The 14,595-nt window shown below is 43.1% G+C and overlaps 1 protein-coding gene across 3 annotated transcripts in view; it reads right to left on the bottom strand.

Annotated features, from left to right (window-relative positions):
- sned1 (sushi, nidogen and EGF-like domains 1) overlaps positions 1-14,188 on the bottom strand; it is a 28,516-nt gene extending 14,328 nt beyond the window's left edge. For all 3 annotated transcript variants that reach the window (XM_053431393.1, XM_053431394.1, XM_053431395.1), the window contains exons 1-11: positions 13,583-14,188; positions 7,011-7,298; positions 5,720-5,860; positions 5,430-5,592; positions 5,207-5,332; positions 4,812-4,925; positions 3,759-3,872; positions 3,061-3,174; positions 1,779-1,826; positions 1,568-1,675; positions 48-140 (exon numbers count right to left, since the gene is read on the bottom strand). In XM_053431393.1, the coding sequence (XP_053287368.1) occupies positions 48-140; positions 1,568-1,675; positions 1,779-1,826; positions 3,061-3,174; positions 3,759-3,872; positions 4,812-4,925; positions 5,207-5,332; positions 5,430-5,592; positions 5,720-5,860; positions 7,011-7,298; positions 13,583-13,801 (1,528 nt within the window). In that variant the 5' untranslated portion in view covers positions 13,802-14,188. The remainder of the gene's footprint in view (positions 1-47; positions 141-1,567; positions 1,676-1,778; positions 1,827-3,060; positions 3,175-3,758; positions 3,873-4,811; positions 4,926-5,206; positions 5,333-5,429; positions 5,593-5,719; positions 5,861-7,010; positions 7,299-13,582) is intronic.
- Between the last annotated feature and the right edge of the window lie 407 nt (positions 14,189-14,595).

Here is a 14,595-nt window from a genome sequence, read left to right as displayed (position 1 = left end):
AAAGCTCTTGTCAGACATCTGATAGGAGTATTGCATATTATACCCACCGAACTGACAGTAGAGTCCTGTGTAGCCTGAAGGGCATTCACATGTCCCATTGATGTCCACACAGACACCCCCATTCTCGCAATGACATTCCTCTGCAGACAAAAAGAGAGAAAGAGAGAGAGAGAGGGAGAGAGAGCACGCGTCTGAGTTTGTTTGAGGATGAGAGAGAAGCTCAAAGTTGAAAGAAAGTACTCTAATTAAGTTTTCAGGAGTGTAAACATAGGGAAAAGCTAGAAATGATAAACATTGTCTAACATATGCTGAGCCAATGCCTTTCATCAGCTGTACTGTAAATAATATATTGATTTACTGTCATTTCTCTTTCCCTAATCTTTTCCCCCCCAAAAGTTCAGAGGAACAGACGATTACGAGTCAGCATGCCGCACATCCGCTCCGTACAAATTGTGAGAATGTTTTTATTTTTCCCCTCTTTCCTAATTGCAGCAGCGGATCAAAGGAAGTGGCCATATCGCAGCTAAACGGCTCCTCTTTGAAGTCACGGGAGCTCGGTGGAGGGTTTTATTTTTCTGATGATATGGAGCATATTTTGTGACCAAAACGTATGGCCCCCGAGGGCAATTAATGGATTGTTAATTTGCAAGAGCCACTTTCATTGGCCACCTGTGCGGCCGGGGCCCTTTGATCTGGGAGCCCTGATTAGGCATTTCTGAGTCCCGCTACTTTCTCTTCCTCGGAGTATCATGCTCCTTTTTCCACTGTGCCTTCCAAGTGAGCCAGGCAGGAAAGTATTTGGGAGATTTAAGAGAGCCTATATAAGCACTGATAGTTATTTCAGCTCAGGGGTGAGAAGTAGCATGCATTTGCAATAGCTCAATACTATTTAAGAGCTTTTAGGTGAAAAAAATAAAAAAATCAGGCACTAACTGTTATCGCAAAGTGACAGTAAACTCCCATGGGAGCACAAATTGGCTTTAAGGGGAACACTTGTTATTTCCTAGAAGAAATACATTGTGATGCAGAGATTATACATAACACCAGATGACTTATTAATGTGCATTCGAAAAGGAAGGTATGAAACATTAGCCGAGGAGCATTTTACATATTTTGTGTTCAAATTGCCCTATGGTTATGCAAGCAGCAGCTGTGCTTGAAACTATAGCGTGGTGCAGTGGCCAACTTCCAGAGAAACAAGTAGCGGTGTGGAAGCATGCATATTTCAACAGCTCTGTCTGAAGAAATGACCTGCATACCAAAGAGCAGCTTTGACTCATAAAGAAGCTGTTTTAAGTCTAGACAAAGCACTTCCTCTTGTTTGTAAACTAATAAAATGCGCTATAAAACAATTATTCACAACATCAAGCGACCGGTTCCCGTTGTAAACATTGGGCGAGGCCGTGTCAGTTTTGATAATTACAATAATCCATCATCACAGCAGCCTCTTCCAGGGCACAGCTCCAAATTCCTGTGGGATAGCACAGCTCCTCTTCAAATACCCCAGTCTGCTGTCTACCTGCCCAGCTGCCTGCAGTGAGTGTCGGCCTGGCCAAGTGCACAATACCTTCACACTTGTCCCCGTAGAAGCCCGGAGCGCATGTACAGTTGTAGACCCCGGAGCTAGTGTGTTCACAAATCTGATGCTTGTTGCAATCATCGTCTCCGCACAAAGCTACAGGTGAAACAAAACAAAACATGGCAGGATGTGGTATGAGAACAAAAGTGAACGTGAGAAATTCGGGAAAAGTTTTTGCTGTAGCTGTGCTTGCCTTTACCTGTTTGGTTTTCTGCCTCAGTTGAATTAACCTGAAGTGCTACCAGTTCTGAGAAAGAAATATAGGAAAGTGGTTTGATGGGTGGATTCATGGAACTAACCATAAAACATTTTTATATTCCCAACTTACCTCTGGTGGTATTTAACCATGCAGATAACTGTCTCTGAGATATTTGCGGCCACCACAATACAATGGAGGTGATTACAATGTAGTCACATTAGAATACTTTTAGAATTTTAGAAAATTTAAAACATCTCTGTCAACACTTTCTTTTTTTTAAGAAACAGACCCTGAACAAATCAATTCATCTCTAGTTTATTGAAGTGACAGCAGAAATCCCACAGATGGATATTTATGCAAATAAAACAAAAATGATCTGCATGAACATTTGCTATTAACTAGAGGTAAGTGAGAAAGTTCTGCCATATTATATGATAGTGATGTTTTATCAACAACACAGACGTTATTTTGATAGCTGTCACCAAACCTGGGGCCTTCATAGTATATAGATGGAGTCACACATTTTGATAGCTGTAATGTAGAATTAGAGTTTAGAAACCTGTTCACATCTGTAACCAGTTTTAAATGGGAAATGGATGGTGCTTTATATGGCTTATATGGTGTTTCTCTATTGTAATGGACCACTCAAAGCTTTACAGTAAAAGCAACATCCCCCCCGCAAATATAGCTATTATATGCTGCACTTGCCACTGCCAGCACAGCAGTCAGGGGCAATTCGGTTCAGCATCTTGCAGAGAGACACTTTGTGTAAAGGGACAGGAGGAGCCGGAGCTTGAACAAATTGAACCAATGACCTTCTGGTTAATGGTAAACCTGGTCTGTCTCCTGAGCCACAGACGATCCTTAACTACATAACTTAAAATAAACAATCATCTAGCTATTAAGTTCTGTACATAGAAAAAGGTTTTGTATTTATTTTTTATTTACAGTTGTCAGGAAGGTGTGACTGTATTAAATAGCTGTACAGGCATAATTTCTTTAAGCAACAAATAAAAGAATTTGATAGAACATGATGTTGGCAATGGCGAGCCACAACAGAACCAACTCACTGACACACAATTTCGTAGCCATAAACATTCATTTTGCTCTCAAAGAGGTATGATAGGATTCCCTTTGTGTGTGTTCCAGTTGGAAAAATCCTGGAGTACTGGAAGCCAAACTGAAAGGAGAAACTAGTACTTCCAGACGGTGTGAACCTTTTCTATAAATAACCATATTTGCAAACATGCTGTTTTGGTTAAAAAAGTTGATTTCAAGTCACCTGTCTCACAGAGCGCTCCGGTGAAGGTAGCGGGACACACGCAGGTGAAGTTGGCCAGTCGATCGACACATTCTCCTCCATTCAGACAAGGCTGCGACTCACATTCATTTATGTCTGGAGGACACACAAAATTCAGGTCATCAGAGGAGAAACGTTTATCTGCTGCTGATTCTGTTTCACATTGAGATTCTTCAGTCGCCACATGGAAATCCAAGATTTTCTCGTCTAAGGCACTGAGCTGGATTAAGAGCACCGAGCTTCCCTTCCAAAGGCATAGAGTTTCATTGACCAAGTGTCTGGTATTAAGAGTAATCCGGCCTCATGTAGAAACAAGGATTCATGAACTGTGCAGGGCCTGATCATTTAATTCACCACCGGGTTCGAGTTTCATCACTAATCAATCACGAGGAAAGACAGATGAGTAAATGTCTTCATGGAAACCCACCTGACTTCAGTGACCCTTCTCACTGCGGTTCATTGCTACAGTGTGTGACAAGAAAGAAAAAAAAAAGGTTGTTTGCAAATCAAATCAACCATAACCTCAACTTGGAACCATTTGTCTACGTAGACTGGGAAACTCTTTGGACAAAAACATCTGCCAAATGACTGAGTTTGATGTAGAAAGCAGCAGAAAAATATGTCCTTCTGGAGGGAGATGCCTACTTTTCCCCCGGGACTGTCGAAAAACCCCAGCTCACCTGTCTCACACAGTGCCCCAGTGTAGCCCGGTTCACATGCGCAGGTGAAAGTGCCGGCGCCTTGTACACACGACGCGTTGTTGAGGCACGGCCTGTCTCTGCACTCGTCGATGTCTGCAACACACACACACACAAACATGCCATTGCACATGGACGGAGAGAGACATGCTTGTGGAATATTTACTCAGCTGATTAATATATCCGCCACGCTGCTCCCCTCACTCTGCAAGTATGTGCTGCTGGCTGTGAAAGGTATTAGAAGAGGTTGGATACATCTCCACGGGCTGGACTATGGGAAAAGGCACAGAAGCTCCAGAAAGGCTCCACCAAAATAGTCTAAATACTTCTTTGTGTGGAAACTACTTAATGAAGCACAAAATACTTCAATCAGGGTTTTTCCAGTTTTTCAGTTTGGAGGAGAAGTTTGGAGCGTCAGCAGTAATATCTCTACTGCCAGCTCGTTTTGATGATTCAAATATTTTTTTTCCCACAAAACTGGACAGAGCGACAGACAAACAACATTCATAAAAATCCCTTCCTCTTCAGTAATGTGTCTTCAAAGTAAAAGCACAATGTTTAATTTGTTGCTGTAATGTATCTTGTTGATATGAATTAAAGAGCTTGTATTTTGCAAAGTTATGAAGTTGAGTCTGACGAATGGGTCAATTGCTTCACAGACCTTGAAATAGCCCAAACTCGCCATATGAGAAAAACAGCAGTTCAGTAATTCATTCAAACTAATATATTTACCAAACATGTGAACAGTAATAAAAGCTAATTTAGCTTCATTTTATGAAAAATATTGACTTTAACATTTTCTGGCAGACAAACTAGGTAGGATAACACAACGTTTTCTGACATTAATCTGCAACATAGACTGATTATAAAAATTAAAAAGTGACTAACCCTAACCCTAAAGTAGCTGCTGATCATTAACACAGGAGAAGAGAAAAGGCAGGTTTAGAACTAGCTTCCACATAATTGTAAATAGGTTTCATTGTGATGGTAAGTGGAGTAGTACATATCAGCTTTGAGGCAAACGGTCGGCTATACCTGTTTCACACACAATCCCAGTGTATGCAGGAGGACACTGGCAGATGAAACTGTTAATCTGGTCTTTACAAGTCCCTCCATTCTGGCAAGGATATGAGGCACATTCATCTACATCTATAGAGCCAGGGCGAAACACAAAGGAGGTAGTATTACTTTTTTTAATTAGAAGAAAACATCTGGCTTTCCAAGGTAAAAGGTTGAATAGATAGGTCATGTCCCAGAAGAATAGGACCTGAAGTTGATACAGGAATTAAGGAAATATGCGGGTGCCCTTTTGGCAATGCAGGTGAATTCAAGTATTGTTTTTTTTATAGTCTACATGTTTTTTTTTCTGGTTGATTTCAAGTAGATAGATATTCATTCATGGTGTGAAGTGTGTGGCAACGATAACTCACCGATTTGGCAGCGTCTACCGGTGAAGCCGGCCAAGCAGGAGCAGGTGAAGGAGGGGTTGCCTGTAATGCAGTCGTCGATGCACTGGCCTCCATTCAGGCACGGTCGCAGGTGTGGGCACACAGATGCTGCAGAAAGAGATCAATGGAACGGGAATACACGATGAAGATGTATTAAAACAGCCAGGAGTCACGGAGGAGCTCATCTCTTACACGGGGATCTCACCTGAGTTATTGCAGCCACCCACTTCTACGTGTGCGTTGTCAATACGGAACACCCATTTGCCTGGGTAGCCCACGTTGGTGGTCCCCTCAACGTTCACCACATCAGCCGTGCGAGAGCTGGGGATGTTGAAATAGCGCTTGCCGTCACCAGCATTGAAACCTGCCTGGGAAGAGAGTTAACAAAGAGGCAGACATCACAAAAGGATTAGATGTCTACAGCATTTCTTCAAAGGAAGCAGACCGTAGATCAATTCTACATGTGACTGTCACCACGAGCCAATGTGATCTTACCTGCGCTGCGATCCCTCCCAGCCCAGCCAGGTTTCCTCCGCTGCTGGCATGCATGCCTGTGGTCCAAGTGATATTATTGTACTGGAATATAGTAAAGGAAAGCTCTCCGTCTGTAATGAGCACCACTTGGAAAGTATTTACCTGCACAGAGAGGAACAGGCTCGGTTAAACCATTTCCTGATTTCTAGGAAATTGAGTAATAACACATATATCTGACAGACTCTTCATAGCAATGGTACACAGTCCCAAATCTCAGTCAGTCTGGAGATATGAAAGACTGTTCTGGGCCTGCTGTTGTTGGGTCAAATAACAGGGAATTCACAGATACCATTCAGAAAAAACCCAATAGCTGTGATTTCTAACATCAAACATTTAACAGGTAAACATAAGGGTATGTTATTTTTCATGAAATACCAAGATTTTTCTATTTTTAATACCAACTGTTACACTTCAAATGGGTTCATTTAAAAGTGGATAGTAAGTGGACATTGTTAATTTCATAATAGGTGTCAGGGTCTCTTTTTACAAGCTGGTATTACTTGGTAGGTTCAGAACCAGGGACCTTCCATTAATTATCAAGCCACCATTACTTTTAACCAACCATTGCTTTCAGCTAAATATTTCAACTTTAATATATCTTATTGCTTCAATCTAACAATTTCAAAAAATCAAACCATTGTGTAAAAATCGAAAAGCAAGTCAGGTGACCAACCTTATTCCCCCTGATGAAGGCTTGCCATGCGATTGCGACACTAGAGCGCTTTTTAATTTTGTCCAAATTAGAAGTACCTTGGTTTATTTCTTTTTATGCATCAAAACGTATTACTCCTGTGCCAAAGAGAGAGTCTTGTGAGACTTCCAAACAGACGTGCACATTTTTTTATATTTAACCATTGTATTTAGTAACAATTTCTCCGTTTGACTTTGGGATAACGTTCGGCTAGTTGTATCAAGTAGTCATCCTTGTCATTTCTGATAGCATGCTTCCTAGATTTAATGCTCTCTCAGTTGCAGTATGTGGTGTTCAGGTGACTCAGGTTGGTAGGAGGTGTGTATTGCACAGTCAGCCAATGTAGTTGGTACTTTCCTGGTTATTTTGATGAAATATACAAAAATCTGAATAACATTTGTTTGGATGGTTGGACAAATATATGGACATATTTATTATATACATTTGTCTTGGCAACTGCAGACGTGCCCCTTAGTGTACAAGAACCCAAAGAGAATCAAAGGTGTTTAAGCAATATCTACATTATACTGGGAGATCTGTGTGATACGTGTGGGTTCATACCGGTGTGACGGAGTTGCCTCCAAAGAAAGTAACTTGGTGCCATGTTGAGATGAGGACCCACACGGCCTTGAAGCTGGGGAACTCTGAAAAGTACATCCGAACATCACCAGATGCCCGACTCAGGATGGACGGCTCCAGGCTCTCTCTGTAAAAGACTCTCCCAGCCCGACGGTTGTCCACATCAGCCCAGAAGGGTGCTACGACCCGTCTGTCCCCAGCGATTGGAAAAGCTACTGGTGTGAATTGAGATACCTCCCTCAGGAAAGATACAAGGCCATTGTTGTTAACCTGAGGAGGAGATACAATAAGAGAAACATACTTAGGTAAATCATGATATATTTCCGTCCACATGTCAGATTTTACCACAGGAACTTGTAGAGTGGAAGTGCTGAGGCGAAGGTGGACAAACAGAGGTATTTCTGACCTCACGGGGCAAACCGCGGCATGGGGCAGTGAATGCTCCAATGACGGATGTTTGCACTTCCCGAGTAGCAAACAGACGCTACATTTATTCCATGAAATCACTGCAGCTGAGAAAACCTGGTTTCTTCCGCTCATGCACCTGCAAAGTCATCACACCAGGAAGGACATTCATGGCCTCTAAATCCACAGACGTGTGCCAACAGCAAAGTAACCAAATAAATGAGCCCATCTCCCACTTTTCCACATGTCTCCTCTGTGAGACTTACGCATTCAGCACTGTAGTTATATCCTGTAGCACAGCGTAACACCAACTTCCCAACATGTAGGTTTGGTTCGTGAATTATTTTAATAAACCACTTTTACATTTTACAAACATTTGATCCATTGACAACAAATTATGATTAGTGAAGCTTTTACGGATTACTGCAATAAGGATTTCAAAATGTTACAGTTCCAAGACAGCAGATCTCACAGATGCTCAAGGGTTTCGTGCTGTAGAACTAGATTAAAGAAACAATGCGCAATGTGGAAAGCACAGATTAAAGATAAGAGAAAGATCATATAGGAGAAAGATCATATAGGAAGTTAATGAGGGAGGATTTGAGGAGGGGTCAAGATTATTTAGGGGAGAAAATTGTGCAGGAAAATTAGTAAAATCCTTATAAAAATAAAATGAGTGGAGTGCATACCCCATCCAAACACCAACAGTCCCCTGAAATCCAATCAAAGCAGCATCAAGTTTCACACACTTATTAATATCAGTTTCCTAAATGTGCTCTTGAAAAAAGGTAGATCCATGAATTATTCCCTGAGATATCAGTGAAAATGTTCTATCTCACAATGTTAAAGAAAGTGAAAATCTGTTCAGTTGGCGTAAACTTATTGACAATCAAACAAACAAACCCACAAACAGATGTGTAAACTTGACCTCTTTGAACGGATGTAATCAAAGAATTATGAAGACATGAAAATTACTTGGCACCCTCACTGTGGGTGAAAGTCACTCAAAAACAGTTAAATGGTCCTTTCAGTGATGATTCCGAGTCTGCAGGTATGCAATCTTTGTGGAATAGAAGCTTACTGGTGTCCGACCTGCCACTGCACTAATATCCTATGAAACAAGCTGCTAAACCTGAGTGTGAAGAGGAGAGGTTAAATCCCCATGAAAGGCCTCCATTCATTCACTATTTCTATATATTATCAGTGAGAGGAGCTTCTACCCACCAAGGCACCTATCCTGTTTCCCCAAAACGCTGGCATCAACTTTGCCTCTGTACGTTTCAAGCCCAGTGGCATGTGACAGTGACAGAGCAACGTCAGAAGGCTCGCCAGTGTTCCCCGCTTGTATGAAAACCATAATTTGAAGGACTTTGCTGTAAAAACAGCAGAGGAAGTTTTTTTTGGCACAGCATGGGCGCTCAGTTAATTGCCCGACCACAGTCTTCCCCTCTGCACCAGTGTGATGTGGTGAGTACGTGGCCAGTGTGAGGGAAACAGAGGACCAACTGCATGGGCAGGGCTCAGAGGTCAGCCAGAGCACCATCTGATACGACACCGGGCCGGAGGAATGCAAGGATGTACGTGAATCGCAAAACCTCCCACACCCACATACCCACTAATGAGAGACCTGTGGTGGCAGTGGTCTGGAGGTTACCCATCTTACAGCAACATTTTTGTCGGAAATCATGGTGAACACTGAATAGAGTTTAAACTCCAAGACTGGAATATGTTTCATCGCCTAATCCAATCTCTAGTCGCATCTGGAACTGTTTAAACAAGTGTATTTCATCCTTGTTAAGATTTTTAGGGGACTGTTTTGACATGGAAATGGCCTTGGAGGAATTTAAACTGAACTTGGGACCTTTTTCTCCTCATCATATTGCATACTTTCTTCTTCTTGTGAACTTCCACCAGGCTATAACTATTGCAGACGTCTGGCTAAGGGTGGTTCTGCATCACACGTACGTGAGAGAGTGAATGGGTTCAGAGCATGCATTGTGTCATGCTGTAACATGACCAAGGTCAGAATCACAGGGGGAGAAGGTGCGATCAGTCAACCTTGTAAGAAGTATCTCTCTCTCACCATATTTCTTTCTCTCACTCTCAATGGTGCCACTTCACTCCACAGCTCCGTTGTTGTTTTTTGGGAATTCTTTGCCGGATATATCCGGGATTTTGCTTGGGTGGTTTTTTTAAGAGCCAAGCAATTTATGGACTAAAATAAACTCTCATCTGGCTTAAGTCAAGCCAAAGCAAACTCCTAAATGAAAAAGGTGCCCGTGGATCAACTTAGGAAAACATTCGTTTCCCTTGTCAAAAACAGAGGTTTCACAGTTACAAGCTTGTCCAATTATTTGACGAGACGCGAGGAAGTGACTACAGCCCGACAGTCTGTGCACTTGGCCTGGAACTCCTTAGCCCTGGCTCACCTCTGTCTTCAGAGTTTAGAATGAGGCTATGAGGTTATCCTGTCTGCAACAATGTGCAAGGACTCAAATACAAATAAATCTATTGCAATGTTGGTAAAAAGACGCACAGTTTAACTAGGATGTATAATATATTAAAATGTATAGAACTTAAATTTCAATGTGCAAATTAAACAGAGTTAGAGAGGAATGTCATCTACTAATTATTAATAACATGGACTGTATTTATACAGATATATAAACTTTTATCGACCACTCACAGCGCTTTACAGCTCAAGTCAAAATCACATATTCACACAGCACTTCTATGTGCAGCTCTTATACATACACCATTCATACACTATCTGAAATTTTGGGTTCAATTCTTTCCCAGTGGAGACTGGAGCCAAAGATCAAACCAGTGATCTTTTGATTAGTGGACAACTCACTGGACCTATCGCCATGTCGTTGAAACCGACTTAATTTACTATTTGTTTACTGATACTGACAAAGAATCTGAAAAGAAAAACATGCCTTCATTAAAAAAAAATTGAATGGTCGCTGAATTATAACTGTACGGTCATGCCACACAAATAAATGTACTGTTGCATGGTGAAGAAAACATTTCGATTGACTGTGTTTCAATAAATCTGAGCAAAACATCAATTTATAAATCCTTCAGGGAATATTTTATTTTGTGAAACACATTCATTTTCTTGCTGAAGTCATGTCCGTGTATTAAATATGAAGCTAGGGCCAGGACATACTTAGCTTAGCTTAGAAACAGGAAAAACAGCTTTTTATTATTCTGCGTAAAATTCCCAAATCTGCCAAATTGCACCTCCAAAGTACATCTAGTACTATCGCCTCACAGCAAGAAGGTTCTTGTTTTGGAATCTAAGCCAGGGTCTTTCTGTGTGGAGTTTCCATGTGTTCCCCATGAGTGTGTGTGTGTTTATTTTCTGGGTACTGCGGCTTCCTCACACAATAAGGTAGGTTAATTGGAGACTGATTGGAAGTGTGATTGTGAGCACTTACAAAAGTCGAAAAATTATGCTTTTTATAACAACAAACTTCTTGACTGAAGCAGTGACATCCTGGAGTCACTCTAAACTTGACAGGTAACCAGCCAAGAGGTCACTGCGCCCCCTGCTTGTTTTGACATAAAGAATCTTTGAGTCTTTTGTGCTAATCTCCAGTGACCATCACCTGACTGTACCTTTGTGTGGACACATTAAGCTCACTGTGGGTGAACTGTTCTTAACATCACTCAGTCACATCTCTCATCACAGACTAACATGCAATAAGCACCCATGCAGAGTAGAAAGAATAAAGCCCGATGCACACATCTTTGGGACATACATGGTGGTGAGTGAATGAAAAGTGCACAAACTCCAAGTGGTGAAGGTTTTCAGAAGAGGAGATGAGCATTAGCAGATGTGGAGAGAGCAGATACACTGAGGCACATTCTTTACAGGATTCCTTTGAAATGTACTCGAATTTTGTTTACAAGTAATTTACTTGCGATTGCAATAGCAATGTTATGTTTACGAGTTAGTAGTAAGGAAATGCATTAGTGTTTCACGATTTAAATATAGCTTCAATCTCTCTTCTGAGCACGAGAGATGTGCGTATCTATAATAATTGTCTTTGATCACAACCATCTATTCTCACATCTGCTTTGAAACTTGTGTACTTTCCTCTCTAACCTTGGATGTCCTCCTCCATGTTCCTAACGCTGACCATCCGCGAGAGCAGTTAATCCGTGAACCGCATTGTTTGGAAGCCCCTTCAACGCTTTGTAGATACATCTGTGTTCTGTTAAAGTGATTGGTCATTTCTCAGATAAAGCAGCTGGACAGTTCCAGGGGGAAGACCCCTGCCATGTTATCTGAGGCGTGAGAGCAGGAGGAGGAGGAGGAGGAGGAGGAGAGATCCAAGCAACATGTGAAAACTCCCAGACACAAACCATAACAGAGGGACAGCCTGGTTACCAGGAGGCAAAAGTGGGACTGGAGCAGGACCAAGTCACAGGGAGGGCTCCATGTTTGTAAAGGGATTTTTAAGTGACACTAGAGATGAGTGTAACCCAGTGTCACATGGCCGTGGCGGTCCTTAAATCCACTGCTGTATTTGTTCATCACAGCTGCTAAAAATAAGATGTCTTGCTTCAAGAAGGGGCAGAGGTGGATACTGGAGGCTTTAATGGGATCTGTGAGGGGTTTCAAGGCGTGTGTCCGGCCAAACAGAATCGGTTATGACAACAAAGTACAGAACCAACAAACTGCTCTACAGGGCCTTGGAGCGAACTTCTGTGAGAAACTTTTCTTGCAAATTTAGCTCTTACTGCTCCCTGAAATATTACGTGTTCAAGGCAGCTCTCTGGTGGCGGAGATCACCATGCAGCCTGTGTGCTTTACAGCAGATGTTTAATGGATTCAGGTGAGGCATTTAAATGAGCGTGACTATAATTTCAAGTGCCTGCCACAGTCTGTTAGGCCTTGCGTGACTAAAGAACCACAGTTGAGCGGGATGCAGAGTGAACTAGAGGATATCACTTCACAATTTATACAGCACATTACCCAGATTTTTATCTCTATTAGACGATAATTCAATCTAAGCTCAACGAGCCAAGCGACGTGTAGCTTGTCTCATCTTGTCTAATTTGAGTATTGTGTATCCGAATGATAACAGGAGGAGAGATGTGCTGGAATGGAAACTCGGAAGAAACACGACATGCCAGCAGTTGTGATACACAGAAGCTTGAGGTTAGTGAGTTCATAACTTGGGAAAAACACGACACTCAAACACCGTTATTATATATGCACGCTGTCACTGAGAGAGTGTGGATGCAAAAGAGTTTAAAAATGTCTTCATCGGGACACTGAGCTCACTCGCTTGCCTCGGATGCTCAGATTAGAAAGATGACCTTTGGCCTCGCCCATTGTTGCCATGCTTCTTCAGCCCACGGTTTGATCAGGGAGGAGGCAGGCGGGGCTCGGGGCGAGGAGGAGTAGGAGCAGGAGGAGGAGGGGAGGGGTTCGGAGTGCAAACGCGGATGCATAACCACAACAGGTGGTGTTGATTTAAGGGAGTTCTGCCTCTCCATGTGCTGGAACTGAACCCAATACATGACAAAGGCAGATCAAAGTGTGTTTCATTGTGGTGCGTGAAAATCCTTGTCAAACCATTCGGCTTCCTCCCATGAACGCTGTTTCTCTCCCTCTGCAGCGTGCATATTTCCCCCCCTGCCCTCTCTCTGAAAAAGAACTGCTCACAGATGCTCTGCAGCAAAACTACGAACACAAACTGTCATTTCCTATAACATCTCTTTGTAGACTTAGCAGAACAAGGCTTACCACTGTTCTGCTAATAATTCTCTCTTGCCCCCCCTAGTGCACTTGAGAGAGTGGGGGGGGGGGGGGGGGCAGATGTAAAGTGAAGAGAATGTCATGGAGGATTCACCCGTGGGGAGAAAACACGATATTCTCCAAACAAGGTTACACACCAGAGCTTGTAAGCGCACACAAACATACACAAGCTCTCAAAGGGCACTGCAATGTAGTGCTTGGCTACATGCCACATATCATCTCCCTGAGGCTCTTATACCATCCACACCATGTCAGCCTCAATTGCCAACTGCCAAGTGCATGCACAAACACACATGCTGACATATAAAGACATAAACACACACACACACACACACACACACACACACACACACACACACTGCTCTGTACTCACATAGAGTCCTGTGTGCCGGTCTCCAAAGAAGGGGAAAGCAACAGAGATCTCCACCAGCCCGGAGCCTCCGTCGTCCTGAGCGATGGTCTGGGTGTCCCCCTTGTCCTGGCCAAAGGGGTAGAAGTCCTCCAGGGGCACGGCGGGGTCCACCCCAGGCAGCAGGTCCAGGGAGAGCAGGGTGCAAAGGCAGGGCAGCAGGGCTCGCAGCACCAACACCATGGCCTCAGCCACCCAGGGATGGAGCTGACAGCAGGCACCACAGAGGAGGGAGGGAGGAGCACACACCTGAGGCACCAGGACGAGAGCAGAGCAGAGTGGAGCAGAACAAGACCGTACGTTCCAGCTCTCAATGTGAATCCTGCAGTGCGAATCCTCCCCTGACTGCTCCCTGGCTCTGCCTCTTTCCTCTCCTCACTTGTCCTTTAGTAGTAAACTGGGCTTCTGCTGTGAGACAGGGGAATACTGTGGATTCCTTGCATTCTGCTTGCTTCTGCTGGGTACTGCATGAGCTACACTCCGTCTCACTGAAATGAAGCGAGGGAAGAAATGAAAGAGGGGGAGCAGCGTGATTCAGCTGAGAAGTTTTCTTTTTTTTTTTTTTTTTTTTTTTTTACAATCCAGCGATTTGGTCCCTGATGGTCAGCTTAGAAATATCCTCAATAAAAGCTCTATTCTGACTGCCAAAGGAGTTCTTTCAGCTTTGGCCCCACCTCCCCCACAGGGATTCACTACCTTGCATAATTAGCTGCGTCCAGCCAATAGCTGAGAAGAGGCCGGTAACTGGATAACCACTGGGCGGATCTATGATAATCAAAGGGCTGTTTTAAAGAAATTCTGACAAGATTTTCCCCCCCGTTCAGAGAAACTCCCACCATGTGCAGTTACCAAGGCAGAGGTAGAGAGGTTAGAAAGCAAGGGGACATGCATGTGCACTGTGGTGAAAATGACACTGTACAGAAAGTATGGTGTGGGGAGAAACTAAAATAAAAGAGAGAAAAGAGACACACAGCAGA

The sequence above is a fragment of the Pleuronectes platessa genome, chromosome 9, assembly GCF_947347685.1.
Source record: "Pleuronectes platessa chromosome 9, fPlePla1.1, whole genome shotgun sequence".
Lineage (NCBI taxonomy): Eukaryota > Metazoa > Chordata > Actinopteri > Pleuronectiformes > Pleuronectidae > Pleuronectes > Pleuronectes platessa.
The sequence above is the reverse complement of the archived record's forward strand: the minus strand, read 5'-3'. Positions and strand labels throughout refer to the sequence as shown.